Below are 25,041 nucleotides of genomic sequence, written 5' to 3'. Positions count from 1 at the left end.
TGGATTCCCCCTATTGCCCCCCCGGGGCCCCCAAACAGCCCCCAGACCCCCCAATACAACCCATCACTGGCCCCAGAGCCCCGCCCCCGGGCCTATAGCCCCTCCCCTTGCCCCTATAGCCCCACCCACTGCCCCTATAGCCCCTCCCCTTGCCCCTATAGCCCCAATAAAGGGCCGCAATAGCACTGGTGGTTGCGGGACAACGGTGTGGCAGGAAGGGGGAGGGGCCAAGGGATCAGCCCTGCCCCCTCCTGACTGAAAAAAACACAAAAATGTGAAAAAAACATTAATTTATATAAAAATATACAGCAGGGAGGACCCCCCCCCCAATGGTGCTGGCAGCAGGAAGGGCTCCGTGTGGGGCCTCTCTGGGGCCGAGTCCTCCAGCGGCTCTATGGTACGGGGGCGCAGTCCTCCAGGGAGTCTATGGTTGGGCCCTCAGAGCAGACAAGCCCCGCTCTGTGCCCCCAGAGGGGGTCCAGTCCTCCCGGGGGGGTCAGTCCTCCAGGAGCGGCCCCAGCACCCCCCGGTGGCGCGCGGGGGCCGCCTGCAGCCGCTCCCACAGCCCCCGGCGGCGCAGGAACAGGTCGATGGCGAAGGCCCGGGCCACCCCCCGGCCGTGGGGGTCGCTGTGCAGGGCGTGGCGCTGGGAGGCTGCGGGGACGGGGGGCGTTAGGGCGGGGCCGGGGTGATGGGGGTCTGTCCCCCCCCAGCGGCGCCCCCATCACTCACCCAGCTCGGCGGCGATGGCGGCGCGGGCCGGGGCGGAGGACGAGGCCCAGACGGTGTCGAGGACGCGGCTGCCGTTGCGGTGACACGCCAGCGAGACGAAGTGACCCTGCGGGGGGCGGCGACGGAGCAGGAAGTGACATCAGCGAGGGGCGGAGCCTTAAGGGCATCAGGCTGGGGCACCAACACCCTCCATTTCGTTAAGGGGGAGCCTTGAAACCGCCGAACCGCACAATGGGGAGCCTCGAAACTGCCATATTTCTTTGAGAGGAGCCTTAAAACTACCATATTTATTTGAGGAGAACCTTAAAACTGCCATGTTTCTTTGAGGGAAGCCTTAAAACCGCCATATTTCTTTGAAGAGAGCCTTAATACCACCGTATTTCTTTGAGAAGAGCCTTAAAACCGCCATATCTCTTTTAAGGAAACCTTAAAACCGCACAATGGGGAGCCTCGAAAACACCAAGGACGGGGGGGGCGGCTTGAAACCACCAAACAGCACAATTAGCAGTTGTGAAACTGCCATATTTCTGTGAGAGGAAGCATGAAACCGCCATCTTTCTTTGAGAGGACACTTGGAACCGCCAAACCGCACACTGGGGAGCCTTGAAACCAGCATATTTCTTTGAGGGGGAGCACTTGAAACCACCACAAAACACTCCAACAGACTTGAAACCGCCCCAGAACACCCCAAAAACGTGGATCTGGCCCCAAACTGGCACCAGGGACCCCCCCCCCCAGCCCCCCCTTACCTTGAGCTTGCGCAGGAGGCGGCGGCGGGCGCGGGGGGGGACGGTGGGGGAGGCGAGGAGCGCGTCCCACACGTGGCTGCCGGGGGGGCTGCGGGCCAGGGCGGTCAGCGCGGGGGGGGGCAGCGCCTCCAGCCCCCCCAGGACCGGCCCCGGGTCCCCGAAGTGCAGGAGGTGCTGGAGCAGGAGGGAGCCGTGGAGGGTGACGGGGCCCAGGGCGGGCTGCGGGGGGGGAGAGAGATAAAGGGGTGGGGGGGCAGGAGACACCCAGAGCCCCCCCGGGGGGTCTGGAGAGATAACGAGGGGGTGGGGGTAATTAGGAGGGGGAATGGGGGGAGACAATTAACAAGGGAGGTAAATAACGGGGGGGTGGGGGGCAATGGGGGGGGTCAGGGGGCAAACGGGGGGGGGGGGAAGAACAGGGGGTGAGGTAGCCCCGCCCACTCCCGCCCGTGACCCGCCCCTCACCTCTGGCTCCGCCCCCTCCTCGCCCTTGTCCCCGCCCCCGAAGGGGCGCAGCCCGGCCAGCAGCCCCACGCACGCTCGGCGTCGCTCCGGCGGCTCCCAGCAGCCGAAAGCCTATTGGTGGAGAGAAGGCGGGGAGGGCGGGGCTTAGAGGGAGGGGAGGAGCTTACGAGGGGGCGGGGCTTGGGCAGGAGGGGCGGGGCCTGATGGAAGGGGCAGGGCCTGGGTAGAAGGGGGGGTGTCCAGCCTCAATAGTGACAAGGGCGGGGCTAAAAGGGGCGGGGCATAGTGCAAGGGGGCGGGGCCGAGTGCAAGGGGGCGGGGCCTACCTGGAAGAGGCACCGCAGCGCCTCCTGCTGGAGGGCGGGGACGCGTCGGCAGGCGCCCAGGAGGGCCGTGAGCACCCCGGGGTGCCCCCGGGACAGGGCGTCGCCCAGGGCGGGGCCGAGCTCCTGAAGCACCTCCCCCACCTGCAGAGGGGGCGGAGACAGCGTCAGCCACGCCCCCGTAAGCTCCACCCCCCACAAGCCCCTCCCCTTTAAGCCACACCCCCCACCCTGCCCTTCCCGTCCCCCCCCCCATCCCCTCAAGCCCCGCCTACCACGTCGTCGGGGGCGTGGTCCAGCAGGCGCTGCAGCCCGTGATTGGCCACGCGGTGGGTGGCCACGCCCCGCAGGCGGCCCCTCAGCTGCCCCCGGAAGAGCTCCCGCAGCCGCCGGGGCCCCGACACCGCCACGGCCGCCTCCAGCAGGCGGCTCCGCTCCGGGTCCTGCAGCCCCCGCACCAGCGCGCTGCGGCCAATCAGCACGAGCGTTACTGACCGCCCCCGCCAATCACCAGCTGGGCCCCGCTTCCCCCCCAGACCGCCCCGGGACAGCCCAGCCAATTAGCTGCCGGCATCAGCAGGGCGCTGACCGATAGGGAGGGGCGGGTTGGTCGGCTGGCCAATCAGCAAAAGGGGTTTGGGAGCCTGAGCCAATCAGGGACAAGCCTGGAGAGGCTGCCAGCCAATGGGGGAGGAGCGTGAGAGCCAGCTACCCAATGAGCAGCCACCTTTAAACAATAACTACCAATAGGAAACAAGCTAAGATTCTCCCAGCCAATCAGGAAACAGCACCTGAAACCTCCCAGCCAATCAGGAAACAGCCGCACAACCCCCCACCAATGCAAAACAGGCTCAAAATCAATCAACCAATCAGGAAACAGCGCTGCAAACCCCCAGCCAATCACCACGCAGCCCCCGGGAGCGCTGGCCAATGGGAAGGGCAGCGCTGACCCATCAGCCAATCAGCACAGAGCACCTGCAAACCCCGCAGCCAATCAGGAACAAGCCCCAAACGCCTCCCGGCCAATGAGAGCGCACCCTCAGAGCCAGCCGGCCAATCAGCACGCCCCGCGCGCCCTGCAGCACCCAATGGGAGCTCACCTGTCGCCGGGGGCAGGGCCGGGCGGGGCCAGGTGGCCAATGAGGGCGTCGCAGAGGCGGGCGCAGGCGGGTGATTGGCTGCGGTGCAGCACCTGCAGCGCCTCCTGCAGGCAGAGGCTGGCGCTGGGCGGGGACAGCAGCGCTGGGGGCAATTAGAAGTAATTAGGGCGGTGAACTAATTGTGTGGTAATTAATTATGGGGCAATTATGAAATAATGGTGCGGCAATTGATAACTAATGAAAACTAATTAGGAGACAAGGTAATTAAAGGAATAACTAGGGGGACAGCAAATAATTAGGAGCATAATTAAAGAGACAGAATAATTGGGGTAATCAGGATACAGAGGTGATTGGAGCAGTAATTAAGGGGAGCAGGGGATAATTGGGGGCTAATTAGGGGGATGGGATAATTAAGGGGGGTGATTAGGGGGGCACCGAGATAACTAGCGGATAATTAAGGGAGTAATTAGGGAAATATGGGGTAACTGGACAAAACAGGGAGATATTTAAGGGAGCAGAGTGTAATTAGACATAACTTGGAGATAGTTAGTGGGGTAATTAAGAGGCACAGAAATTAATTTGGGGGGTAACTATAGGGTAATCAGAGTAGTAATTAATTAGGAGGCACTCACAGGGCAGATGCTCCTCGAACGCCTCCGCTAATTGCCCCAGGAGGGGCGGGAAGGAGGGGGGAAGCTCCGCCCCCTCCACCGCTGGCTCCGCCCCTTTGCCCTTCGGCTCCGCCCCCCCGAGGGGCAGCTCAGCGCCCCCTGGGGGCGACACGGCAGAGATGGAGGAGGGCAGGGACAAAACCGCCCCCTATTGCCCCCCCCTAATTAATGACCCCCCCCAGACACCCCAAACCTGCCCCAGACCCCCCAATCACCCCCAGACCCCACTAATTACTCCCCAGACCCCCCCAATTGCCCCCCTGAGCCTCCCAAGTACCCCCCTGAGACCCCAGACCTGCCCCAGACCCCCCAATTGCCCCCCTGAGCCTCCCAAGTACCCCCCTGACACCCCAGACCTGCCCCAGACCCCTCCAATTGCCCCCTGAACCCCCCAATCACCCTCCAGACCCCCCCAGACCCCCCCCAATTGCCCCCAGACCCAATTGCCCCCCTGAGCCTCCCAAGTACCCCCCTGAGACCCCAGACCTGCCCCAGACCCCTCCAATTGCCCCTGAACCCCCCCAATCACCCTCCAGACCCCCTCAAACCCTCCCCAATCTCCCCCCAGACCCCCCAAATCACCCCCCAGATCCCCCCCATCTCCTCACCTGCCCCCGGGACCCCCCCCCAGCACCCGCAGCAGCGCCCGCACCACGAAGCTGCCCCCCGGGTGCCGGGCGAAGGCCACCAGGTCGCCCCCCACGGCCGCCGCCAGCTGCCCCACGGCCTCCTCCAGCCGCCCCACGTCGTCGTCCCCCCCCGGCCCCGCGGCGCCCCCCAGGGCCGGCAGCACCCGCCCCAGGGCGGCCTCCAGCACGCGGCCCCCCAGCGGGTGCCCCGCGGGCCCCCCCAGGCCCCCCAGCGCCAGGGGGGGCAGCAGCCGGGCCAGGGTGGCGGGGGGGGCGTGGGGCAGCAGCGCCTGCAGCACCCGCGACCCCCCCGCGTCCAGGGCCACCCCCGGGCCCGCGGCCACCGCCTCGGCCAGCACGTTGGGGGCGAACAGGGCTGGGGGGGCGAGAAACACGGAGAATTCCTTAATTACCACCAAAATTCATAAATACCGTTAAAAATATCAAAAAATATCCTGAAATGTAACTATTAAACCCAAAATCTCTAAATGTATCTGCCCCAGCACCACACAGCAACCCCCAACACCCCGGCAGCCCCCCAAGGTCCCCCCAAACCCCCTCAGGGGCCCTCAAACCTCCTCAAGATCCCCCCAAAACCCCTTAGGGACCCCCCAAAACTCCTCAGGTTACCCCAAACCCCCTCAGGTTCCCCCAGACCCCCTCAGGGACCCCCAAAGCCCCTCAGGGACCCCCCGAGCCCCTCAGGGACCCCCAAAGCCCCTCAGGGACCCCCCCAACCCCCCCGTCCCCGCCCCTCACCCAGCTCCTCGGGGCTCAGCCCCTCCTGCAGCGTCTCCAGGGCCCGTCGGAAGTACCCGGCGGTGTCGGGCTCCAGCCCCGGCCCCATCCCGGGCCCGGCCCGGCCGCGGGGTCCCCGCCGCACCCCCATGGCGGAGCAGGCCCGCCGCTATCCCGGCATGCACCGCGCGCGGGGAACCGGAAACTCCGTTTGGGCTTTTCCGGCCGCCGTAGGAAAATGGCGCCGAAGCGGTGCCTCGGTGTATCCCAGCATGCACCTCGGTACCGCCCCGTTGAAAATAGGGCCGAAGCGGTGCCTCGGTGTATCCCAGCATGCACCTCGGTACCGCCCCACTTCCGGTCTCTATAGGACAATGGCGCCCAGCGGGTGCCCCGGTGTATCCCAGAATGCATCTCGGTACCGACCCTCTCCCGGCCACTGCCCCTCTATCCCATCAGCCTTTGCGCCGCCGCCGGAACCCGCCTGAGGCCTCCGGCTCCGGTTCGTCCCCGCCGGGCCCTAACGGGGGGGGGGGGCGGGTTACCCCCAATACCGGGGTCCCCCCGCGCCCCTGGGACCGCCCCCCACCCCGGGGACCCCCCCCCATCACGGGGGTCCCTGACTCTCGCTCTCTCCCGCAGGTGCCGGACCCGCCCCGCGCCGTTGCCATGGTGAGGGAGCGCCCCGCCCCCCCCCCAGCCCCGGGATGGACCCCTCCACTGCCCCATGATGCACTGGGGCAGTCCCAGTGCCCCCCACTACCCCCCCAGTGCCCCCCAGTGCCCCCCAGTACTCCCCCAGAGCCCGTCAGTGCCACCCAGTGACCCTCAGTACCACCCCAGAGCCCCCCAGTGCCTCCCAGTCACCCAGCAGTGCCTCCCAGTTAAGATCCAGTGCACCCCAGTCCCTCCCAGTGACCCCCAGTGCATCCCAGTGACGCCCAGTACCCCCCGAGAGCCCCCATTCACCCAGCAGCGCCTCCCAGTTAACATCCAGTGACAGCCAGTTCTTCTCAGTTACTGTCAGTCCCCACCAGTACCTCCCAGTGCCCCACTAAACCCCTCCCAGTGGCCCCCAGTTCCTCCCAGTGACCCCCAGTGCCTCCCAGTCACTTGCCAGTGCATCCCAGTGCTCTCCCAGTGCCCCCCAGTACCCCCCCCCGAGCCCCCCAGTGCCTCGCAGTCACCCAGCAGTGCCTCCCAGTTAACATCCAGTGACAGCCAGTCCTTCTCAGTCAACTCCCAGTGCATCCCAGTTCCTCCCAGTCCCCACCAGTACCTCCCAGTGCCACCCTAAACCCCTCCCAGTGCCCCCCAGTCCCTCCCAATGCTCTCCCAGTGACCCACAGTGCCTCCTAGTCACCTGCCAGTGCCTCCCAGTGCATCCCAGTCACCTCCCAGTCACCCCCCAGTTCCCCCCAGTCCCTCCCAGTGCTCCCCACACACAGTGCTTCCCACAATGCCTTGCAGCACGGCCGCCTGAAGGTCCGCCCCCCGGACGCCGCCCGCCGCCGCCAGCGGGAGGAGAAGCTCCGCCTCTACCGCTCCGCCATGGCCGCCCTGCTGGAGAAGGTGACCTCTGACCCCGTGACCTCTGACCCCAACCCTGGGCAAGACACGTGACCCCTTAGTCCCGCCCCTGCGGGTGTTGGTGCCCCGACAGTGACCCCGTGCCCTGAGGTGACCCCATGCCCTGAGGTGACCCCATGCCCTGGGGTGACCCCGTGCCCCGGCGGTGACCCCTGACCTCTGACCCCTGACCCCAGGAGGCGCGGGGCGAGCTGGACGCGGAGGCGCTGGCGCTGACGGGCGCCGTCCTGGCGGCCAACCCCGACGTGGGGACGTGCTGGAACCTGCGCCGCCGCGCCCTGCCCCCCGACCCCGCCGACTGGTGCGGACTGGGGGGGACTGGGAGGGCACTGGGGGGGAGTGGGAGGGGATCGAGGGGCACTGGGGTCACTGGGATGTTACTGGGAGGGAATTTGGGGGCACTGGGGGACACTGGGAGGGGATTTGTAGGGACTGGGGGGCACTGGGATGTTACTGGGAGGGGATCTGTTGGCACTGGGGGGCACTGGGATGTTACTGGGAGGGGATCTGGGGGCACTGGGAGGTTACTGGAAGGGGATCTGTGGGCACTGGGGTAACTGGGAGGTTACTGGGAGGGGATCTGGGGGCACTGGGGGTTACTGGGAGGGGATTTGTAGGCACTGGGGTCACTGGGGGTTACTGGGAGGGGATCTGGGGGCACTGGGAGGGACTGGGAGGTACTGGGAGGGGATCTGGGGGCACTGGGGGGCACTGGGATGGGATCTGTGGGTACTGGGAGATTACTGGGATGGGATCTGTGGGTACCAGGGGGCACTGGGAGGGGATTTGTAGGCCCTGGGGGCCACTAGGATGTTACTGGGATGGGGTCTGGAGGCACCGGTCCTTACTGGTCCTTACTGGTCCGCGCTGGGCGCAGGGTGCCGGGGGAGCTGGCCTTCGTGGGGGGGTGCCTGGGGGTGAACCCCAAGTCCTACGGGGCCTGGCACCACCGGGGCTGGGTGCTGCGCCGCGCCCCCGCGCCCCCCCCCCGCCGCCGACGAGCGCGCCCTGTGCCAGCGCCTGCTGGCGGCCGACCCCCGCAACTGTGAGTGGGGCCAGGGGGGACTGGGGGGGACTGGGAGGGGAATGGGGGGCACTGGGAGGGGGCTGGGAGGGACTGGGGGGCACCGGGAGGGACTGGGAGGGGGCTGGGTGGCACTGGGGGGGGCACTGGGAGGGACTGGGAGAGGCTTGGAGGGGGCTGGGGGGCACTGGGAGAGACTGGGAGGGGGCTGGGGGGCACTGGGAGGGGTCTGGGGGGCACTGGGAGTTGACTGTGAAGAGCTGGCTGTAACTGGGTGTTAACTGGGAGGCCCTAGGGAGGTATTAGGATGGACTGGGAGGCACTGGGAGTAACTGGGAGGGGCTGGGGGGCACTGGGAGGGGTCTGGGGGACACTGGGAGGGGTTTAGTGAGGCTCTGGGGGTCACTGGTCGGGACTGGGAGGAAGTGAGATGCACTGGGAGTTGACTGGGAAGAACTGACTGTCACTGGAAGTTAACCGGGAAGCACTGAGACTTACTGGGAGAGACTTTTGGGGGTGCTGGGCTTACTGGTTTATACTGGGAGTAGGAAATAGAGAACCTGGGTGGTCTTACACCATAGTGAGGGTGGGTTTTGGGGTGACGGGGGTTACTGGTTCGTACTGGGAACGGCTGCAGTGGGGCTAAGGGGCTGTGGGGGGGCCCCACGCGCACTGGTCCGTACTGGTCCATACTGGCCCCCCCAGTCCACGCCTGGGAGCACCGGCGCGCGCTGGCGGCCGAGGAGGACCCCGAGGCCGAACTGGCCTTCGCGGGGGAGCTGCTGAGCCGCGACTTCTCCAACTTCTCGGCCTGGCACCACCGGGGGCGGCTGCTGGGGGGGGGGCCCGGGGGGGGGCCCGGGGGGCTGCCCCCCCCCCGCCTGCGGGCCGGTGAGTGCGAGACCCCAGACCCAAAACACCCCCGGGGGGGGCTCCAAGATCAGCGCCCCCCTGGGGCTGGGGGCACTTGGGGGGACGGGGTCCTGCCACGGGCTGGGGTCCCCCCCAGGACACTGGGCCCCCTCCCCACATTGGGGACCCCCCCCTTGCGCCCCCCAGAGCTGGAGCTGGTGCACAGCGCCGTGTTCACCGACCCCCACGACCAGAGCGCCTGGGTCTACCTGCGCTGCCTGCTCTCACGGGGTACGCCGGACCCCCCCAGTACCGGGGGACCCCAGAGACCCCCCCTCAATACCGGGGGACCCCCCCCAACACCGGGACCCCCCCGAACGCATGCGTGTCCCCCCCAAACAGCCTCGCCCCCCCCAAGGATCCTCTGTGTCTACGTCAACCGTGAGGACGCCACCTTGGCCGTGACCTTCTCCCGCCCCGTCGCGGTGAGCCCGGACCCCCGGGATCCCCCGTGACCCCCCTGACCCCTGCGACCCCCCGGGACCCCCCCCAAACCCCTGCGACCCCCCGGGACCCCCCATGACCCCCCCCCAAACCCCTGCGACCCCCCCAAACCTCTATGAACAACTCCAGACCCCTGTGACCCCTCTTGTCCCCTCCGCCCCCCCCTTGACACCCGGGTCCCCCCCCATGACCCCCCCGACCCCTCTGACCCCCGTGACCCCCTGTGACCCCCCCCAGACCCCCCTGACCCCCGGTTCCCACAGGTGGGGGGCGCCGCCCCGGCGCTGACGGCGACCCTGAACGGCTCCGCCCTGGGAGGGCCGTGGCACTCGGGGGAGGGGCGGCCCCGCCCCGCCCACACCTGGGTATCCAACCACGCGGGGGGGGCGGGGCCTGGGGGGGCGGGGCTTGGGGGGGCGGGGCCGGGGTCCCCGGACGTTGGGGTTCCCTTAACGAGCGCGGCAGCTCTGCGACCTCCCCCCCGAGCTGGCCCCGCCCACCTCCCGGCCCCGCCTCCACTTCCGGGTCACGTGGGAGCCTGACCCCGCCCACCGCGAGGTGACGCTCCTCCCAGGTACGGAGCCACGCCCCTTTAAGCCACACCCCTTAAAGCCCCGCCCCCCTAAGCCCCACCCTTCCCTAAGCCCCGCCCTTTTTCCCCAGACGAGAACGAGGCGTGGTGGCAGGAACCAATCAGAGCACGGGAGCTCTTCTGGTAAGCCCCACCCCTTCCCCTAAGCCCCGCCCCCTCACAGCCTCACCCCTATTGGCTGTTCTCTCTCACAAGGCGCTGCCCCTTTAAGACCTCCCTGCTGGCCACGCCCCTTTGGGCAGCAGGCCCCTCCCCAAACCAAGCCCCGCCCACCCCTACCGAGGCCACGCCCCTTTGGTTAAGCCCCGCCCCGACACCCTGACCCTCCCCCCGTGGCTCTGGGGCTAAGCCACGCCCCCCAGCACCAGACCCCGCCCCCTGGGAGGGGCCTATTCCCCAAGCCCCGCCCCCGACGCCAAGCCCCGCCCCCCGCAGGCCGGAAGTGGGCGTGGCCGAGGCGGGGGTGCTGCAGGCGCAGGCGGAGACGTGCCGGGAGCTGCTGGAGCTGGAGCCGCGCAGCCGCGGTGAGACCCCCCCCAGGGACCCCCCCCAGGGACCCCCCCACCCCCATGGGACCCCCCCCCACGCCTGGGGGATCCCCCCCCAGACCCCCCCTCACCCCCGGGGCCGTCCCAGGCTGCCTCCTGACCCTGGTGCTGCTGCTCTCGGCCCTGGACCCCCTGGCCCACGAGGACGAGACCCGGCGCTGCCTGCGGGACCTCCAGGTGGGCGGGGCTTCGAGGGGAGGGGGGGGTGTGGCTTCGAGTGGGCGTGGCCTGCCCTGACCCCGCCCCCTCACACCCACACAAGGAGGCGGACCCGCTGCGGCGCGGCTTCGTGGCCGACGTGGCGTCGCGGGCGGCGGCGGCCGTGGGGGTGCTGAGGGCGGAGGCGGGGCCGGGCGGGGCCCTGAGGCTCCGCCTACCCGGGAAGGTAAAGGGGCGGGGCCTGGGGGGGCGGGGCCTGGGTGGGCGGGGCCTGAGGGGGCGGGGCTTGTGAGGAAGGGGCTCAATGGGGGAGGGTGTAGGGGGTGTGGGGGTGGGGTTTAAAGGGGGTGTGGCTTGAGAGGGGGCGTGGCCACGGGGGAGAGTGGGAGGGGCTTGGGGCAGGGTGGGCGGGGCATGGGGGGCGTGGCTTAAGGGGATAAAGGCTTGAAGGGGGTGGGGCTAAAGGGGCGGGGCTGGCGCTGAGGGGGCGTGTCCGCACGGAGCCCCGCCCCCTGTGGCCCCGCCCCCAGGCGCTGACGTCACTGCCCCTGCTGGAGCACGCGGCGCTCGTGACCCACCTGGACGTGGCCGGGAACCGCCTGGGGGGGCTCCCCCCGGCCCTGGGGGGGCTGCAGCGCCTGCAGGTGGGACCCCGACCCGGGGGGGGGGGGTCAAAGGTCACGGGGGGTCACCCGGGGTCACCGGCCCCTCCCCCACAGGTGCTGGATGCGTCCCACAACGAGGTCACGACCCTGCGGGGGCTCCCGCCCCTCCCCCGCCTGCGGGAGCTGCGGCTGGACGGCAACCGTAGGCGGGGGCGGGGCTTGCGGGGGCGGGGCTTGGGGTGATGGGCGGGGCTTAGGGGGTGTGGAGTGGGAGGGGCTAAAAGGGTGGGAGGGGCTTAAGGAGGTGGGAGGGGGTGGGGCTGTGGGTGGGAGGGGCTTAAGGGGGTGGGAGGAGCTTTGTGAGGTGGGTCACTAAGGTGGGCGTGTCCTCCCTGGCCCCGCCTCCTCCAGCCATCAGCCACGCCTCCGCCCTGGCCCCATTGGCCGCCTGCCCCCGCCTGGCTCATCTGCGATTGGCCGAGACGCCCTTGGCCGCCGCCCCCGAGGCCGCCGCCCACCTGGCCCAGCTCCTCCCCCGCACCGCCGTTGCCCTCGCCTGATTGGCCAGCGCCTGGAGCTCCGCCCACAACCCCCTGCTGCTGTCAACACCCCTCTATGGCTTGGCCCCGCCTCTTAAAGGGGTAGCGCTAATAAAGTGATGTCATGTGGGCGGGGCCTGAATGGGGGCGTGGTTATGAGTGGGGGCGGGGCTTATAAGTTGGGGTGGGCCTCGGGGGGGGGGTCTCAGGGGGCCGAGAAGGCTCCAGCCCCCCCAGGGACTCAGGCGTCCGGCTCTCCCAGTTCCCCCCAGCCCCTCCCAATCCCCCCCCAGTCCTTCCCAGTCCACTCCAGCCCCTCCCAGTTCCCCCCCAGTCCTTCCCAGTCCACTCCAGCCCCTCCCAATTCCCCCCCAGTCCTTCCCAGTCCACTCCAGCCCCTCCCAGTTCCCCCAGTTGCGTCACCCCAAACCGCCGCCCGCTTGCGCCATCCCCGGACCTGTTCGTCCGCCCCTCCCCTCCCCCCCCGGGGGCGGCTGCGTCACCCCGGCCCCACCCGGGCCCTGCCAAATAGTGAGCCATTGCCCTGCCCTGGGGGGAAGCCCCGCCCCATAAGGCCCCCTTGCTAAATAGTGAGCAGCCGGCCCCGCCCCATAGTTCACCGGACGGTGACCCCGAGTCCCTGCCCCATAGGGCCCCCCTGCCAAATAGTGAGCCATTGCCCACCCCATAGAGTCCCTGTGCCAAATAGTGTGCCGTGGCCCCCCGCCACATAGTGAGCCATTGCCCACCCCATAGGGGCCCCCCCACCACATAGTGAGCCATTGCCCACCCCATAGGGCCCCCCTGCCACATAGTGAGCCATTGCCCACCCCATAGGGCCCCCCGCCACATAGTGAGCCATTACCCACCCCATAGACCCCCTGCCACATAGTGAGCCATTGCCCACCCCATATGGCCGCCCCCTGCCACATAGTGAGCCATTTCCCCCCTGCCACATAGTGAGCCATTGCCCACCCCATAGGGCCCCCCCGCCACATAGTGAGCCATTGCCCACCCCATAGACACCCCTGCCACATAGTGAGTCATTGCCCGCCCCATATGGCCGCCCCCTGCCACATAGTGAGCCATGGCCCCCCTGCCACATAGTGAGCCATTACCCACCCCATAGGGCCCCCCTGCCACATAGTGAGCCATTGCCCACCCCATAGGGCCCCCCTGCCACATAGTGAGCCATTGCCCACCCCATAGGGCCCCTCCCGCCACATAGTGATCCCGGGCGGGGCAGAGGGAGCCCCCCCCAGATGTGGGGCAATAAGGGGGCGTGGTCTGCGTAAGCCCCGCCCCTTCCCCCTCCGATTTACCGGCACCGGCGAGCATAGGGGCACTGGGAGTGCTGGGAGCCACTGGGAGGTACTGGGGTGACTGGGAGAGGGGATGGGGGGGCACTGGGATGGCTGGAAGGGGTCACTGGGCAAACTGGGAGGAGTGGGAGCCCGGGGAGGGGGGAACTGGGTTTACTGGGAGCACTGGGAGAGGGTTACTGGGCAAACTGGGAGCACTGGGAAGGGTTAGTAGGGTTACTGGGAAGACTGGGAGGACCCAGAGGGGGCTACTGGGAGGACTGGGGAGTTGCTGGGAGCCCTGGGAGGGTATAATTGGAGCTACTGGGAGCACTGGGAAGGGGTTACTGGGTACACTGGGAGCACTGGGAGGGGTTAATAGTTACTGAAAGGTCTGGGAGGACCCAGAGGGAGTTACTGGGAGGACTGGGGGGTACTGGGAAGAATGGGAGGACTGGGAGGGGGATACTGGTCAAACTGGGCTTGGGTGGGGGGGTAAACTGGGAAAACGGAGGCACTGGGCAGACTGGGAGCACTGGGAGGGGGTTACTGGGGCTGCTGGAAGCACTAGCAGGGTAACTGGAAGTACCGGGGTTACTGGGAGGGTGTAACTGGGGTTACTGGAAGCACTGGGAGGGGCTAAGTGGGAGCACTGTGGTTACCGAGAGTACTGGGAGGGGGTAACTGGGCTTACTGGGAGTACTGGGGGGTCAGTGGGAGCACTTGGAGGGGCTCCCGGGAGCAGCGGGAGCAGAGGAGGGGGGAACTGGGCAGACTGGGGGAACTGGTCGGGCTGGCAGCGGGGAGGAGGCGGTGCGGGGGGAGCTGCTTGGGCAGGCCCAGGCGCCGGGTCGCGCTGGCGCCAGGCGCGGGCGGGGCACTGGGGAGGACTGGGAGGGAACTGGGCCATACTGGGAGCCCGGGAGGGCTCCTGGGCTGTACTGGGAAGGGGGACTGGGAGGTCACCGGGCTGTACTGGGAGCCTGGGAGAGGTTATGGGGCCGTACTGGGAAGGAGTGGGGGGGCAACTGGGCCATACCGGGAGCCTGGGAGGGGTTACTGGGCAATACTGGGAGCCTGGGAAGGGTTACTGGGCCATACTGGGAGCCTGGGAGGGGTTACTGGGCCATACTGGGAGCCTGGGAAGGGTTAATGGGCAATGCTGGGAGGGACTGGGGGACACAGGCCATACTGGGAAGGCCCCGAGGGCTATTCTAGAAGCTCTTACTGGTGTGTGCTGGTCCATTCTGGTTCTTACTGGTTTATACTGGCTTATACTGCTCTGTCTGTGTCTTTACTGGTCTATACCGGTCTATATTGGTCTTTAAGGAACTATACTGGTCTTACTGGTCATACTGGGAAGAGTCTGGAGGCTCTAACAGGCCATTCTGGGAGGTCTTACCGTTCGTGGTGGTTCCTACGGGGCCACGCTGGTCTTTGCGGGTCCATACTGGTCTTCTACTGGTCCATACTGGTCTTCTACTGGTCCATACTGGTCTTTAACAAACCATAGTGGTCCATGCTGGTCTTCTACTGGTCCATATTGGTGTTACTGGTCCTACTGGGAAGGGTTTGGAGGCATTAACTGGCTGTTCCAGAAGCTCTTACTGGCCTGTGGTGGCCTGTACTGGTCCAAACTGGTCTCACTGGTGCCCCGCAGGCGATGCCGGACGCCGACCCCCGCCTGGACCCGGGCCGCTGGGCGGCCGCCAGCTTCCGCCTGCAGGGGGCGCCCTCGGCCCCCGCCCCCCGCCCCCGCCGGGGCTTCTGGCGCCGCCTGGGCGGCTGCTGCGGCTGCTGCGGCTGCTGCCGCCGGGGCACCGAGGACTGGGAGCCCCCCCCCGGCGAGGTGCCTGGGCGCCGCCCCCCACAGCCCCCGCGGCCCGGTCAGTGGCGGTTTCGGGGCTCCCCAGGGAGGAAAAGGGCGGTTTCGGGGCTCCCCAGGGAGGAAAAGGGCAGTTTTGGGGCTACTCAGGGAGGGAAAGGGTAGTTTCGGGGCTTCCTCGGGGGGAAAGGGTAGTTTCAGGGCTTCACGGGGGGGAAAGGGCAGTTTCAGGGCTCCCCAGAGGGGGAAAGGGCGGTTTCGGGGCTCCCCAGGGAGGGAAAGGGCGGTTTCGGGTCTCCCCAGGGAGAAAAAGGGCAGTTTCTGGGCTCCCCAGGGAGGGAAAGGGTGGTTTCAGGGCTCCCCAGGGAGGGAAAGGGCGGTTTCGGGGCTACCCAGAGAGGGAAAGGGCGGTTTCGGGTCTCGCCAGGGAGGGAAAGGGCGGTTTCAGGGCTCCCCAGGGAGGGAAAGGGCGGTTTCGGGGCTCCTCAGTGAGTGAAAGGGCGGTTTCGAGTCTCCCCAGTGAGTGAAAGGGCGGTTTCGGGGCTCCTCAGGGAGGGAAAGGGCAGTTTCAGGGCTCCCCGGGGAGGGAAAGGGCAGTTTGGGGTCTCCAGGGTGGCAAAAGGGCAGTTTCGGGGCTGCCCCCAGCCAGATTTGGGGGGGAGAGGTGTTCCCCTTTGCCCCCCTCCCCTCTGTCCCCCTGTCTCCATTTTGGGGCAAAAAGCGCAATTTTGGGGCCATCTCCAGGCTTTCTTGGGCAGAAAAGTCAGTTTCAAGGCCCCTCCCTGAGCTGTTCTCAAGGGTTTCATGCCCCCCCAAAGGGTATCTAGGGGTCTCGGGGTCCCCCCTCTTAGCATCCCCCCGTCCGCTGTATCCCCCTGTTCCCATTTTGGGGCCAAACCTGCCCCTTTTGGGCCATTTCCAGGCTTATGGGTGTAAATGACGGTTTCAAGGCCCCCCCTGAGGAGCTTTTAGGGCCGTTTTGGGGGTTCCGGGGGTGCGATTCGCGCGGGGTTTTCACCGCCCGCGCTCTCCCCGCCCCCCCGCAGGCCAATTGGCCCCCCGGGGGCTGGTGGTGGGCTCGGCGGCCAATCGGGTCGCCCACCACACCTCCGAGTTCGCCTGCCCCCGCCTGGTGGTGCGCCGGGGGCAGCCCTTCGACCTGCGCGTCCTCCTGCCCCGCCCCTTCGACCCGGACGGCGACAGCCTCTGCGTGGAGCTCGTCCTCGGTGCGTGGGGTGGGGCAACCGGGTGGTGACGTCACCCAGGGCGCGATGACGTCACCCGGGACGTGCCGACCTGGGCGTCCCGAGTGATGACGTCACGCCGGGGGGGGATGATGTCACCCCCACAGGGACCAACCCCCAGGTGGCGAAGGGCACCCACGTCCTCATCCCGTTGGGCGAGACCTCGGCCACCGGTTGGACGGCGGAGGAGGAGAAGGAAGAGGAAGGGGCGGAGCGTCCCGGAGGCCCCGCCCTCAACCTCAGCCTCGCGGCCCCGCCCGACGCTCCCATTGGCCGCTACCGCCTCAGCGTCAAGACCCGCACGGGGGCGGGGGAGTACGCGGCCCCCTTCGACGACGCCAACGACTTCTTCCTCCTCTTCAACCCCTGGTGCCCCGGTGAGTCAGCCCGGGGGGAGATGTGGCAGTTTCAGGGCTCCCCAGGGTGAGAATAAGCAATTCTGAGGCTCCCTGGGGTGAGATTTGGCAGTTTCAGGGCTCCCCGGGGTGACATTTGTCAGTTTCAGGGCTCCCCGGGGGGAGAATTGGCAGTTTCAAGGCTCCCTGGGTGGAGATTTGTCAGTTTCAGGGCTCCCCAGAGTGAGATTGGGCAGTTCTGGGGCTCCCTGGAGTGAGATTTTTCAGTTTCAGGGCTCTCCAATCTCAATTTGGCAGTTTCAAGGTTCCCCCATGTGTGATTTGGCAGTTTCGGGGTGCCCCAATCCCGATTTGGCAGTGGGGGGGCTCCGGGGGGGCATTTGGGGACCCCCCTCGTGATGTCGGGGGGCACTCACCCCCCCCTCCCCTGCAGACGACCACGTGTACATGGAGAAAACGAGCGACCTTAACGAGTACGTGCTGAACGAGACCGGGCGCATCTTCTACGGCACCGAGGACCAGATCGCCGAGCGCTCCTGGAACTACGGGCAGGTACCGAGACCGGGGGGGCCCCGAAACCGCCGAGGGGGGGCTCAAAAACACCGAGGGGGGGCTCGAAACCACCAAAGGGGTCCCTGAAACCACCAAGGGGGGACTCAAAACCACTAAGTGGGTCCCTGAAACCACCAAAGGGGTCTCAAAACCACCGAGGGGGGGCTCGAAACCACCGAGGGGGGCCCTGAAACCACCAAGGGGGGGCTTGAAACCACCAAAGGGGGTCCCCGAAACCACCAAAGAGGGGTCTCAAAACCACTGAGGTGGTCCCCAAAACCACCAAGGAGGGCACTGAAACCAACAAAGGGGTCTCAAAACCACCAAGGGGGGGCTCAAAACCACCACCATAACATCGTGGGGGGGCCTTGAAACCGCCTTTTTTGATCCGGGAGGGGTCGTGGGGTTTTTGGGCCCCCCCCTGACCCGGGGGCGCCCCCAGTTCGACCCAGGGGTGCTGGAGGCCTGCCTGTACATCCTGGACCGCCGGGGGATGCCCCACTGCGCCCGCGGGGACCCCGTCATGGTGTCGCGCGTCGTGTCCGCCATGGTGGGCTGGGGTGAACGGGGGGGGGGGGGGGCGATGTGGGGTTTTTGGGGTGTTTTATTGGGTTTCTGGGGGGATTTTGTTGGTTCTTGGGGGGTTTGTTGGGTTCTGGGGGACTCTTTGGGGTTTTGGGGGATTCTGATGATGTTTTTGGGGGTTCTGAAGACTTTTGTTGGGGTTTGTTGGGTTTTTGTTGTTTTTTGGGGGTTTTATGGGGTTTGTTGGTTTTTGGGGTGGTTTTGGGGTGTTTTGGGGGGAGTTTGGGGGTTTTTTGGGGTTCTGGTGATATTTTGGGGGTTTTGATGGTTTTTTTGGGGGGTCTGATGACATTTGTTGGGGTTTGTTGGGTTCTTATTGGGGTTTTTTTTTTTTTGTTGATTTTTGGGGTGTTTTGTTGGTGTTTGGGGGGTTTTGGGGGGTTCTGATAACTTTTTGGGGTGTTTTGTTGGGGTTTTGTTGGGTTTTTGTTGGGTTCTGTTGGGTTTTGGTGGCATTTGGGGTGTTTTATTGGGGTTTTGGTTGGTTTTTGTTGGGTTTTGGGGAGTTTTGTTGGGGTTTGTTGTGTTTTTGTTGGGTTTTGGGGGTTTTTATTTGGTCTTGTTGCATTTTTGGGGTGTTTTATTGGGGTTTTGGGGTTTTTTTTGTTGATTTTGGGGGTATTTTGTTGGGTTTTGTTGGGTTTTTGTTGGGTTTTGGGGGGTTCTGGTGAAATTTTGTGGGGTTTGTTGGTTTCTAGGGGGGGAGTCTGATGACTTTTCGGGTGTTTTATTGGTTTTTTTGGGGGGGTTTTGTTGGTTTTCGGGTTTTTTTGTTGGGGTTTTTTTTGTTTGGGATTTTGGGAGGTTCTGATGACTTTTTATGGGTTCTGTTGGGTTTTGGGGGTTTTTGGGGGTTCTGTTGGGTTCTGGTGACATTGGGGGTGTCGTTGCCTTCCGGAGCCTTCTGGGGGTTCCCGTGGGGGGGGTCCCCAGCGCTCACCCCCCACCCCGTGCTGGGCCCCCCCAGGTGAACTCTCTGGACGACAACGGGGTGCTGGTGGGCAACTGGACGGGGGAGTACGGGCAGGGCACGAACCCGTCGGCGTGGGCCGGCTCGGTGGAGATCCTGCGCGCCTTCCACGGCGGCGGCGTCCCCGTGCGCTACGGCCAGTGCTGGGTCTTCGCCGGCGTCATGACCACCGGTGCGTGCCCCCCTTACTGGTTTGTACTGGTGCGGGCCGGGCGGGGCGCGGCGCGGGGTCCGGGCGCGCCTCCGGTGAGCGGGTGGAGTCGCTGGAAGGGAGAGAAACGGGGCGTGAGGTGACGGGTTTATACCGGTGCCCTACTGGTGCATACTGGTTTATACTGGGAGGGGGTCCGGGGTGCGCTGGGAGGCACTGGGAGCCTCTCACAGGGAGACAAGTCAACCCTGGGGTGATACCACACCGTTCTACTGGTTTATACTGGTCTATACTGGCTTGTACTGGTCTATACTGGCTTGTACTGGTCTATACTGGTTCGTGCTAGTCTATATTGGCTTATACTGGTCTATACTGGTCCATAACGGTTTATACTGGTTTGTACTGGGAGTGGTCCGGGGTGCACTGGGAGGTGCTGGGAGCCTCTCACAGAGAGACAAGTCAACCCTGGGGTGATACCACACCGTTCTACTGGTTTATACTGGTCTATACTGGCTTGTACTGGTCTATACTGGGTTGTACTGGTCTTTACTGGTTTGTACTGGTGCCCCCAGTGCTGCGGTGCCTGGGCCTGCCCACCCGCACCGTCACCAACTACAACTCGGCCCACGACACCGACGTCTCCCTCACCACTGACATCTACTTCGACGAGAACATGAAGCCTCTGGAGCGCCTCAACACCGACTCCGTCTGGTACTGGTCTATACTGGTCTATACTGGTCTATACTGGTCTATACTGGTCTATACTGGTGTGGGGCGGGAGTCCTGCTGGGAAAGGGGGTGCTGGGAGGTGGTTTGGGGGCCAGAACAGCTGATGGAGGGGCTGGGGGGGGTGGGGGCTCATCCTCGGCCATTCCACCAGCGCATACTGGTTTGTACTGGTATGTACCGGTTTATACTGGTCCATACTGGTTTACACTGGGCCGCGCAGGAACTTCCACGTGTGGAACGACTGCTGGATGAAGCGCCCCGACCTCCCCGACGGCTACGACGGGTGGCAGGTCGTCGACGCCACCCCCCAGGAGACCAGCAGCGGTACTGGTTTATAGTGGTCTATACTGGGAGGCACTGGGAGGACGCCTGGGGAGCGGAGGCGGCGGGTGGTTTGTGGACAGTGGGAGAGGGAAGAGCCACCACAGGGGCTCGGTGGCTTGTAACAGCCCATATTGGCCCGTACTGGTCCATACTGGTCCGTATTGGTCTATACTGGTCCATACTGGTTTATACTGGTCTGTACTGGTTTATACTGGTCTATACTGGTGCCGCCCCCCCCAGGGCTGTTCTGCTGCGGGCCGTGCTCGGTGACGGCGGTGAAGAACGGCGAGGTCTTCCTCAAGTACGACACCCCCTTCGTCTTCGCCGAGGTAAGGGGTGGGGCTTCTCCCTCCCCCGCCAATGGGGGGCGGCCTATGCTAATGAGGGGCGTGTCCCATGCTAATGAGGGGGCGTGTCCCAGGTGAACAGCGACAAGGTGTACTGGCAGCGCCAGCCCAGCGGCGCCTTCGCCGTGGTGCACGTGGAGGAGGGCGCCATCGGGCACCGCATCAGCACCCTGGGGGCGGGCTCCGGCGCCCGCGTCGACATCACGCACCAGTACAAGCACCCCGAGGGTCAGGCCACGCCCCCCGACCCCGTGACCCTTGACCCCCCCCACCCAACCGCCCTGGACCCCTGAGCCCCCCTTGACCCCTTGGCCACAACCCTTGACCTGTTGGCCATCAACCTTGACCCCTTGACTCACACCCTTGACTCGTTGACCCCAGATCCCGACCCTTGACCCCATAACCTCTGCCCTTTGACCCCCCGACCTACGACCCCTCACCCCTTGACCTCAAGACCCCGTAACCTCGACCCCTTGACCTAAGACCCATGACCATCACCCAACAGCCCTTGTCCTCATGCCCCCCAACCCCCAGCATTGACCCCTTGACCCCCAAAACCCTTGACCTGTTGACCTCAGACCCCGACCCTTGACCCCTGACCCCATAACCTCTGCCCTTTGACCCCTGAACCCAACACCCCTTGACCCGTTGACCTAAGACCCATGACCGTGACCCAACAGCCCTTGACCTCATCACCCTCAACCCCAGTATTGACCCCTTGACCCTGTGACCCCAAAACCCTTGACCTGTTGACCCAAAACCTCGACCCTTGACCCCTGACCCCATAACCTCTGCCCTTTGACCCCTGAACGCAACACCCCTTGACCTCAACACCCCATTGACCCAAGACCCAAGACCCAACCCAACCCATGACCCAACCCAGCCCATGACTGCTGACCCCTCTGCCCCATGACCCTTGACCCCACATTCAACCCACGCCCTTTGACCCCCCGGTGCCCTCTGACCCTTGACCTCCGCCCCCCCCAGGCTCGGAGGAGGAGCGCCGCGCCGTCTCCACCGCCACCTCCCACGGCTCCCGCCCCCGCAACCGGGGCGCCCCGTCCTCGGGGGAGGTGACGGTGACGGTGGGGGCGGGGCCGGCGGTGGCGGGGGCGGAGCTGGAGCTGCGGGCGGTGGCCCGGAACGAGGGCGTGGAGCCCCGGACCCTCCGCCTGCGCCTGGCCCTGGCCGCCGTCCGCTACACCGGGGTCTCGGGCGCCCCCTTCCGGCAGGAGCAGCACCGGCGCGCCGTGCCCCCGGGGCAGGGTGAGACCCCGGGACCCCTCGGTGACACCCCCTGACCCTCAGTGACACCCCCAGACCCCTCGGTGACACCCCCAGGCCCCTGGGTGACACCCCCAGACCCCCGGGTGACACCCCCGGGACCCCTCGGTGACACCCCTGGTGACACTCGGTGACACCCCCAGGCCCCTCGGAGACACCCCCAACCCCTCGGTGACACCCCCCGACCCTTGGTGACACCCCCAGACCCCTGGGTGACACCCCCAGGCCCTCGGTGACACCCCCAGACCCCCGGGTGACGCCCCCAGGCCCCTCGGTGACACCCCCAGACCCCCGGGTGACACCCCCGGGACCCCTCGGTGACGCCCCCAGGCCCCTCGGTGACACCCCCAGACCCCCGGGTGACACCCCCGGGACCCCTCGGTGACACCCCTGGTGACACTCGGTGACACCCCCCGACCCCTCAGTGACACCCCTGGACCCTCGGTGACACCCCCGGACCCTCGGTGACACCCCCAGGCCCTCGGTCCTCTCGTCCCCGAGGGAACCGTTGACCTCGGGGTTGGCCAAGGCCTTCACGGGGTGGGTGGGTGCCCGCTGACGTCACCCATGTCCCCCCCCCCCCGTCCCCAGAGGAGACGGTGACCATGACGGTGGCCTACGCCGAGTACGGGCCCCACGTCGGGGACCAGGACGCCCTGAAGCTGACGGCGGCCGGGACCGTGGAGGAGACGGGGCAAGTGGTGGCCAAGGAGCTGCGGGTCCGGCTGCACACGCCTGAGCTCACCCTGACGGTGAGGGACCCCCCGGGGGACCGGGGACCTCCCAGGACACCGGGGACCCCCCCTGGGTGCCCGTGACCTTCTCCAGGACATGGGGGTCCTCCATGATGGGTGTTGGGTCTCCACCATCGTGGTCCCAGCTGCTGGGTGGGGTGGGATGGGGGAGACCTGGACCCTGGGGTCCCCCCTGGACCTTGGGGTGCCCCCTGGACCCTGGGGCCCCCCCCGGACACCCGTGTCCCCTCCCCTGGCAGCTGCTGGCCCCGGCCGTGGTGGGGCAGGAGACCCCCGTCCAGGTGGTCTTCCAGAACCCTCTGCCTGACACCCTGAGCGGGGCCACCCTGCGCATGGAGGGCGCCGGCATCTCCTGCCCCAAGCCCTACCAGATGGGGTGAGCGGGGGGTCGGGGGGTGACCCTGGGGGTCGGGGGGTGACCCTGGGGGTCAAGGGGGTGATCCTGGGGGTCAAGGGGGTGACCCTGGGGGTCGGGGGGTGACCCTGGGGGTCAAGGGGGTGACCTGGGGGTCAGGGGGTGACCCTGGGGGTCAGGGGGGGACCCCAAAGGTCGGGGGGGGACCCAGGGGTCAAGGGGGGACCCAGGAACCTGTGAAGGAACCCAGGTGGGACCCGGAGTCCCATGGAGGGGACCGAGGGGTCTGGGGGTGACCTGGGGGTCAGGGGGTGGCCTGGGGGTCAAGGGGTGACCCTGGGGGTCAGGGGGTGACCCCAAAGGTCAGGGGGGGACCCCAGGGGCCAAGGGTGACCCAGGAACCTGTGAGGAACCCAGGTAGGATCCAAAGTCCCTTAGAGGGGACAAAGGGGTTTGGGGGTGACCAAGGGGTCAGGGGGTGACCTGGGGGTCAGGGGGGGACCCCAGGGGTCAGGGGGTGACTCAGGGGTCATGGGGTGACCCCAAAGGTCAGAGGGCAACCCCAGGGGTCAGGGGGGGACCCAGGAACCTGTGAGGAACCCAGGTGGGACCCAAAGTCCCCTGGAGGGGACTGAGGGGTCTGGGGGTGACCTGGGGGTCAGGGGTGACCCCAGGGGTCAGGGGGTGGCCCGGGGGTCAGGGGGTGACCCCAAAGGTCAGAGGGCAACCCCAGGGGTCAAGGGGGGACCCTGGGGGTCAAAGGGGGGACCCAGGAACCTGTGAGGAACCCAGGTGGGACCCAAAGTCCCCTGGAGGGGACTGAGGGGTCTGGGGGTGACCTGGGGGTCAGGGGTGACCCCAGGGGTCAGGGGGTGGCCCGGGGGTCAGGGGGTGACCCCAAAGGTCAGAGGGCAACCCCAGGGGTCAAGGGGGGACCCTGGGGGTCAAAGGGGGGACCCAGGAACCTGTGAGGAACCCAGGTGGGACCCAAAGTCCCCTGGAGGGGACCGAGGGGTCTGGGGGGGGTGGGTGGTTTTGGGGGTCCCCCCGTGACCCCCCGTGACCCCCGTGACCCCCCCGTGCCCCCCAGGTCGGTGCGGGCGGGGCAGACGGTGCGGCTGCGCCAGGCCGTGGTCCCGCTGCGCCCGGGCCGCCGGCGCCTGGTGGCCGCCCTGGAGAGCCCCCGCCTGGGGCCCCTGCACGGCACCCTCGAGCTCGACGTGGCCCCCGCCGCTACTGGGAGCACTGGGAGCGCTGGGAGGGACGGGAGCCCCCCCCGGCGACCGCGCCGCGGCCGGCGACGCGCGGCCCCCCCCGCCGGGAGCACCGGGGGGTGACGGCGGGGAGCTGGGAGGGGCACTGGGGGCGCTGGGAGGGTGTGGAGAGGGGACTGGGGGCGCTGGGGGGGGGACTGGTAGCACTGGGAGCAGGTTTGGGGGCACTGGGAGCACTGGAACTTGTTTTGATGTGTACTGGAAGTGGGTTGGGGCTGTACTGGGAGCACTGGGAGGCCCTGGGGGGCACTGGGAGGGTGACTGGGAGGGTGACTGGGAGCACTGGAACACGTTTCGGTGTATACTGGGAGCACTGGGAGCGGGTTTGGGGGTACTGGGAGCACTGGAACATATTTTGGTGTGTACTGGGAGCACTGGGAGTGGGTTGGGGCTGTACTGGGAACACTGGGAGGCACCTGGGGGGCACTGGGTGCACTGGGGGGCCCCGGGGGGGCACTGGGAGCGGGTTTGGGGGTACTGGGAGCACTGGAACATATTTTGGTGTGTACTGGGAGCACTGGGAGTGGGTTGGGGCTGTACTGGGAGCACTGGGAGGGTGACTGGGAGCACTGAAACACGTTTCGGTGTGTACTGGGGGCACTGGGAGCGGGTTTGGGGGTATTTGGAGCACTGGAACATATTTTGGTGTGTACTGGGAGCACTGGGAGTGGGTTGGGGCTGTACTGGGAGCACTGGGAGGCATCTGGGGGGGCTCTGGGAGCACTGGAAGTGCATTGGGGCTGTACTGGGAACACTGGGAGGCACCTGGGGGAGCACTGGTAGGCCCCGGGGGGGTCACTGGGAGCACTGGGAGGCCCCGGGGGGGCACTGGGAGCACTGGGGGGGTCCGGGGGGTCACTGGGAGGCCCCGGAGGGTCACTGGGAGGCCCTGGGGGGGCACTGGGAGCACTGGGGGGTCACTGGGAGCACTGGGCGGCCCCTCCCCCGTCACCCCGCCCCTCCCCGCCCCCTCTTACCGCGTCATCAATAAACGCCCGTGACGAAGCCGCGGCCCCGTGACGTCAGCGAGCGGGATCGGCGCCGCGCGGGGGGAGGCTGCGGAGGGAGGGGAGCGGAAGTGACGCCAAAACGGGGCGCCGAGAGCGCGCGGCGATTGGTCGCGGCGGCGGCGGCCAATGGGGAGGGCGGGGGGGCGGGACCGCGCGGTT

The 25,041-nt window shown here is 66.7% G+C and overlaps 3 protein-coding genes across 6 annotated transcripts; 2 read left to right on the top strand and 1 right to left on the bottom strand.

The window, feature by feature from the left end:
* Positions 1–275: 275 nt before the first annotated feature.
* Positions 276–24,960, bottom strand: NOP9 (NOP9 nucleolar protein). 4 transcript variants are annotated; one of them, XM_068424893.1, is made up of 13 exons: positions 24,850–24,960; positions 18,720–18,916; positions 14,524–14,682; positions 6,854–6,967; positions 5,429–5,927; positions 4,002–4,139; positions 3,370–3,511; positions 2,545–2,734; positions 2,273–2,413; positions 1,947–2,057; positions 1,482–1,700; positions 733–838; positions 276–654 (listed from the first exon to the last, which is right to left on the bottom strand). In XM_068424893.1, exons 5-13 carry the CDS (start codon positions 5,556–5,558, stop codon positions 497–499), a joined length of 1,335 nt encoding a protein of 444 aa, XP_068280994.1. In that variant the 5' UTR covers positions 5,559–5,927; positions 6,854–6,967; positions 14,524–14,682; positions 18,720–18,916; positions 24,850–24,960; the 3' UTR covers positions 276–496. The 4 variants fall into 4 exon arrangements, with proteins under 4 accessions (XP_068280994.1, XP_068280993.1, XP_068280995.1 ...); XM_068424892.1 differs by having other exon boundaries at positions 6,871–6,967; XM_068424894.1 differs by having other exon boundaries at positions 6,871–6,967; positions 14,524–14,679.
* RABGGTA (Rab geranylgeranyltransferase subunit alpha) lies at positions 5,557–11,841 on the top strand. The gene is made up of 17 exons (XM_068424877.1): positions 5,557–5,750; positions 6,050–6,079; positions 6,856–6,979; positions 7,174–7,298; positions 7,927–8,042; positions 8,727–8,912; positions 9,081–9,164; positions 9,276–9,358; positions 9,641–9,742; positions 9,843–9,951; positions 10,041–10,092; positions 10,405–10,493; positions 10,606–10,694; positions 10,780–10,902; positions 11,207–11,320; positions 11,396–11,483; positions 11,693–11,841. Exons 1-17 carry the CDS (start codon positions 5,557–5,559, stop codon positions 11,839–11,841), a joined length of 1,857 nt encoding a protein of 618 aa, XP_068280978.1.
* TGM1 (transglutaminase 1) lies at positions 14,785–23,935 on the top strand. The gene is made up of 14 exons (XM_068424876.1): positions 14,785–15,007; positions 15,993–16,172; positions 16,298–16,567; positions 16,980–17,098; positions 17,541–17,648; positions 18,651–18,825; positions 19,377–19,515; positions 19,754–19,857; positions 20,098–20,186; positions 20,279–20,432; positions 21,192–21,470; positions 22,080–22,240; positions 22,483–22,619; positions 23,689–23,935. Exons 1-14 carry the CDS (start codon positions 14,785–14,787, stop codon positions 23,933–23,935), a joined length of 2,385 nt encoding a protein of 794 aa, XP_068280977.1.
* Positions 24,961–25,041: the final 81 nt, after the last annotated feature.

This window comes from Nyctibius grandis, unplaced genomic scaffold (genome assembly GCF_013368605.1).
Source record: "Nyctibius grandis isolate bNycGra1 unplaced genomic scaffold, bNycGra1.pri scaffold_99_arrow_ctg1, whole genome shotgun sequence".
In the NCBI taxonomy this organism is placed as follows: domain Eukaryota; kingdom Metazoa; phylum Chordata; class Aves; order Nyctibiiformes; family Nyctibiidae; genus Nyctibius; species Nyctibius grandis.
The sequence above is the reverse complement of the archived record's forward strand: the minus strand, read 5'-3'. Positions and strand labels throughout refer to the sequence as shown.